This window comes from Anguilla rostrata, chromosome 7 (genome assembly GCF_018555375.3).
Source record: "Anguilla rostrata isolate EN2019 chromosome 7, ASM1855537v3, whole genome shotgun sequence".
NCBI classification, from domain to species: domain Eukaryota; kingdom Metazoa; phylum Chordata; class Actinopteri; order Anguilliformes; family Anguillidae; genus Anguilla; species Anguilla rostrata.
Window position 1 is genome coordinate 52,997,084 of NC_057939.1, and position 5,352 is coordinate 53,002,435.

General features: G+C 46.6%; 2 protein-coding genes across 2 annotated transcripts in view; one reads left to right on the forward strand and one right to left on the reverse strand.

Moving 5' to 3' along the window:
• Positions 1–1,354, forward strand: part of LOC135260033 (uncharacterized) — a 20,449-nt gene extending 19,095 nt beyond the window's left edge. The window contains exon 31 of the mRNA XM_064345113.1: positions 768–1,354. Within this exon, the coding sequence (XP_064201183.1) occupies positions 768–1,036 (269 nt within the window). The 3' untranslated portion in view covers positions 1,037–1,354. The remainder of the gene's footprint in view (positions 1–767) is intronic.
• Positions 1,355–1,827: 473 nt separating this feature from the next.
• LOC135260038 (inhibitor of growth protein 2-like) lies at positions 1,828–5,135 on the reverse strand. The gene is made up of 2 exons (XM_064345143.1): positions 4,799–5,135; positions 1,828–3,211 (listed from the first exon to the last, which is right to left on the reverse strand). The coding sequence occupies exons 1-2, from the start codon at positions 4,938–4,940 to the stop codon at positions 2,463–2,465; spliced, it is 891 nt and encodes a 296-aa protein (XP_064201213.1). The 5' UTR covers positions 4,941–5,135; the 3' UTR covers positions 1,828–2,462.
• Positions 5,136–5,352: the final 217 nt, after the last annotated feature.

Below are 5,352 nucleotides of genomic sequence, written 5' to 3' on the forward strand. Positions count from 1 at the left end.
GTTACTAACCTTCTGACTAGATAAAAATTTCAAAAGAGCAAGACCATGTTTTCTTGCAAGAAATTAAGGTCCCTCGGGCGTTGCCATGGTTATTGATGTACCTTCCAAAATAACATCCCTTTCTCAGAAAATCTCAAAGTTCATTACATCTTGGCAAGCTCGTAGAAGCCTTGGATAGTGCCTGGAGTATGCTCATTGTCTCTGATCGCTGGGATTAACCGCAATGACCGCTGCTTCGAGCAGCATCCTAACTCTGCGTTGTACTTACCGAGAGATAATTACAGTTATCCTTGGCAAGCAGGATAGAGTCTGGAGCAGATTGCATCTGGGATGCCAAAAGAAGACTTGAATGAATGGTTGTGAATGAATCTGCTTTCTCAGGGCATTCTACACCCCAGTCTGAGTGTATTGCTGCAGAGAGTAACTGTGGCTTCAAGAAAACAAGTCTCTTATCTAAAGGATTTTGTATGTGGATATCTATCGTAGTATATTACCACAGTACTGGCCGTGGCTAAGCAACCCTAGAAACATTGGTATCTCCAGCTCATTTTCTTGCCTGTTGATATCTCTTTTCAGGCAGCTGTGCTCTGGCTGTTGAATGAGGTGTGCTTTGTTAGGGTTGGAGAGAAAACCTACAGGACAGTAGATCTCCAGAAGCAGCCGTGGAATGGGCAGCCCTGCTCTGAGCTGTAACGTGATTGGCCAGCCCTGCTCTGAGCTGTAAGGTGATTGGGTGTGATGGTCAGGTGGCTCTTCTGCTCCCGCAGGTGAGGCCAGCGTCTGGGACCTGGACGGTGGCACCGTCCTCTCGGTCTTCAGGCCCGACAGCCGGATCCAGTGCCTGTCGGTCCTGGGGGAGGACAGCACCCTCCTGCTGGGCCTGAGCGACAGCCCCACCCTGGTGACCCTGAGGCTGACGTCCCGGGGGGGCGGCCCCAGGACCCCCGCCTCGGGGGAGGACCTGTTTGGAGAGCAGTCCAGCAGCAGCGAAGACGAGGGAGAGGTCGACAGGTCGGCGCAGACGGCAAACCGCTGAGGCTGTGTGCAGTGGGCCCTCTGAGGATGATGTCATCCCCAAAAAGACTCCCACGGTCAACCAGTACCCACCAGGGGGCGATGGGCATCCGCAGTGTCTGTCCAGCCAATCACCAACTGAACATTTATCATTCATAACAGGGGTGTCCAATCTTATCTGAAAAGTGCCACTGTGGGTACATTTTTTTTGTTTTTAGTCCACTGCCAAGATGCCTGATTCTACTCATCAAGGTCTTCACTGAAGACCATGATTAGTTGAATCGGGTGTCTTAAGTGCTGGGCTAAAACTAAAACCTGCACCCACACTGGCCCTTTTCAGACTTATAACATTTCACTAAAAAAGCTGAGGCAGGAATAAAGCAGGACTAGCATTTTCACAGTCTATCACTGTTATTTTTAGAATGAGTGTAAACCTTAATCTACACCTCGTTCAACAGCTTGAGATCTCATTGAGTTGCAAATTAGTAGAATCAGGTGTACCAAATTAGGTTTGAAACAAAAACCTACAGTACAGTAGATCTCCAGGAACAGGGTTGGACAGCCACGATCCAGGCCTTGGGTTTTTCCGACAGGGGTCCCTCAAACTACTGGGGGTCCACAATCACTCAACACCCCCCTTCCCACCCACACACTTAGAAACACGCAATATAGGAATGTTTAGTGGGCCACATTCATAAACAGTACAGTTCAAGGGTTAGGAATAGGACAAGTAACTTGAAATGCTTCATGTATAAATAGTCAGGCAAACCTTAGCTGCAGTATACAAAGAAAAATGGCTCCCAGAATACTCAGAACAGTCAACTGTCACAGGTTTATTTAAATACTGCAAATTTGAGGAGATCGCATCAGAAATGATGAACAAAATATACAACAGTGAAGTAAGTAGTAACTGGTTTTTGGAAGACATTTAAAAGGCCAAATCTTTCTTGTTTTACAAACACACGCACACACAAAAAATACATACTGTATATCAAAACGTTATGTGTTCACAGACCTGCATTGGACAAGACCTAGAAAAAGAATGCATTCCCCACAATGACAGTAAAGTAAACTTTTCATTTCAGTTTGGAAATTTAATGCCAAATGAAACTTCCCCAAGTGCATTTCCACTTTTGTGTCTGACAGAGGTGACCGTGAATTGTAGTATTTATGACGATGACTTTCTCGGTTTTCTTACAAGAGGTCACCTGGCAATCTACGCGAATATACCAGTGTTGGCACAGCACCTGCTTATGATCATGTTGTGTATTTTTTTTTATGGATGCACCATCAAACTGACCATGTCTGAACACGTCAGTATTGTATTAACGCCATAGATTGCATAGCCTCTCAGACAAGATTGTTTTATCGAGCATATATAACGGTAGGAAAGAAACAAGGAGAAAGAAAAAACATAAAAAATAAAATAAAATAAAAAAATGAGTCCACTACCTAGACCTCCTGTCTTTTTTCGTCTTTTCGATGCTTTTGTCCATGGTCTTTTCGCTGTCCCCCCTGCACTTGGGGCAGTACCACTTGCCCTTGGGCTTGTAGGTGAGCCCCACGCAGGAGAAGTGGAACCACTCGATGGGGCACTGTTCGTTGTCGCAGCCGATCATCTCGCCGTAGGACACCTGGTCGCACAGGCAGTACGTGGGCTCGTTCGGGTCGATGGTGAACTCCACCGGCGACGCCTCGCGCTCCTGCTTGGCCGCCTTGGAGCGCTTCTTCTTCTTGGCGGATTTCGACTTCTTCTCCCGGGGCGGCGGCTCCTCGCCCGGCTCGTCCACGCCGTTGGCGCCGGCCCCGGCGGCACCACCGCCACCGCCGCCGCCGCCGTGGCAGGAGTCGCGGCTCTCGCTGTTGCGCTGGCGGCGCGGTCTTCGGGCCGACGAGCGCTCGGGGTGCGGCGTGGACGCGGCGGCGGCGGCAGCCTCCGGCTTGGCCTTCTCCGCGGCGGCCGCGCCGCTCCTCTCCGCCTCGGCGGGCTCCTGGAAGCACAGCGAGTGCGAGTCCATCTGCCGCGCGCGGTTCTCCACCAGCTCCATCATCTGCGTCACCACGTGGATCTTCTCGTCCCCCAGCTCCTGGCTGCTGATCAGGGCCCGCTGGAGCTGGAGCTGCAGGCGCTTCCTCTGGCCTCCGTCAGTCTCCTTCTTGTACTTCTCGTAGACGCCATCGACCTCCTTCAGCACCTCTGCAAAACACAGCCATACAGAAATCTCTTCACTTTAATCAGTGTCTCCAAGAATGGAATACATGTCATTCCTAGTATTTTTTCCCCCCTCCAGCATGCAATTGTGGGCTATCCTTTCATCTTGACCATAACAGTGACCGACAAATTTCCCCATGCTGGTAACAACGATCAATAATATGTGGACAGCTCACGTTTAGGCTATCTGTAGCCTAGTCTTCTCCGCCAAAATAGACGCATGGAAAATGAAATTATTCACAGCAGAGTTCTAGCTTAAGCCATCAATATTTTCAGCAACACGCCTTACAAATTACGTTGGCAGGATGTGAACATAATCGGCATCAAAGCCCAGATCTCTATATTGAACATTTCCATTCATATATAGTCGTAGCACTCATGAAGTTGCTATAGGACAGTACTCATGAAACGCATGTTTCAGCGCATGGGACGGTGGTCGACTAATAATGGGGTGGTACTCTACTAGCCTAGTCAACAGGATTTAGAAATTACTGGTTAAATCAATAACATGTTTTGTAATCAATTACAAATAACAACAGCGTTGAATATAGGTAACATGAGCGAAGTCGTTCTCGCTACAATACTTTAAATTGTATACGGTCAAACTATCCCGCTTCCGTAGTCAAACCTTTCGAAGATACGGAGGAAGTGACGACATGCACTGTTCGAGTTGTGAGTAGCTCCTTGGCCAAATGAATTTCATACATGTTTAGATAGAGCAGGGCGCTGAATCTATTGCCAACTGCTTGATTTTCTCTGAACGAATTTGCTGAATTATACCACTGCTGTTCGTGTCTGGGTGTTAGTGGCGAGAAAACTTGCTACATTTTCCAAATAGAATGTCATCTTGTTATCCGTTTTCACTTCTATGTGAATGAACCGGAGGCAACGACGAGCGAGTGCAGAGCTCGTGGTACGACTAAAGTTTTGCGTGCAAAACCTTGTTTATGTAACAATAAAGACTGAAATAGGCTCGTAGACCCTCCGAAACGTTTGCAGATCACTCTGCTTATAGACGCTTGCCATTTTATCAAGTAGAAAATGAGCGTCGTCGTTTTAATTTAGCTAGCAAACAATGAAGGACAAAAGCTTACTGTATCGAACAAATACGGCACCCGCTGAGCTATATCAATAAGTAACAGTTTGTACTTGACGCTAAACGCTTTTGTGGAGCCCTGGTTACTATTCAACTGCCTTGCTTGCAAGCTAGCTTTCGGAGTTCTCTAATTATTGGCAAAATGGCTGATCCGTTTGCTTACTTCAGTTTCCTAGCAAAGCGCATAGCTATCACACCCCAAACAGGACCATTCAGTTTTCAGAGCGCTTCGTTGTGTTTACCTCAATTTACGATCAAACGAGACGATGTGTTTTATTAGCCAGCTAATAAACTATCGACCAATCTATAAAGCTGTAGCTTGCGTGAAGATTTTTTATATCTAGGTTGTACGGCAGCACTGCATCACGAGAAACACAAATCAGCATGCCAGCTAACAAAGTGTTGCATTGTCGCCTGTGAATTCCTTTAAGGTCGCACTGTAACAAAGTAATGGCTTCATGCAAAGAGGTACGTACCCTGATACTTTGTATCAATTTCCCGCAACAATGAAACATTCCTCTGTATGTCCAAAGGCAAAGACTCCACACATTCAAGATAATCCTCCACGTAACTGACCAGTTGTGTTTTTTCCACGTTTGGGTAATGATGTCCCAACATTGTGATGGCACTGCATTAAGCAAATCAACAAACTACGCGGAGAGAAAATGAATGGTCTACGAAAACACATGCAAGGAGAATAATATGTCTACGATATCAGTGCTACTACACCTAGTTGTCTATTCTTTTCGTGCTGCTCAATCCGCCGGACTAACTGCAATTCACTTCAAACAAAACTGTGCTTTCTGCGCATGAGCTGAAACATGCCTTATAAGGCAATGCACCGCGTTTTTTGCATTTTCCCGCAGCTTCCTTGTCAGTGGGTTGGACACAAAGATGGTGGAATTTTAAAGAAATACTACCTCTAGTTTATATTGTATTTTCACTAGGGGGTTCAGGATTCGATTTCCTCTAACATAAGAAGTTAATGGAGCTCATTGCGCAGCAACAGATAAACTATCAATAAAGGACA

What these genes read in the sequence shown, in the direction of transcription:
- LOC135260038 (XM_064345143.1), bottom strand. Translation starts at nt 4,940, where the DNA reads ATGTTGGGACATCATTACCCAAACGTGGAAAAAACACAACTGGTCAGT. An exon ending in AATTGATACAAAGTATCAGG is followed by an intron (nt 3,212 to 4,798) that starts GTACGTACCTCT and finishes TGTGTTTTGCAG; the next exon opens with AGGTGCTGAAGGAGGTCGAT.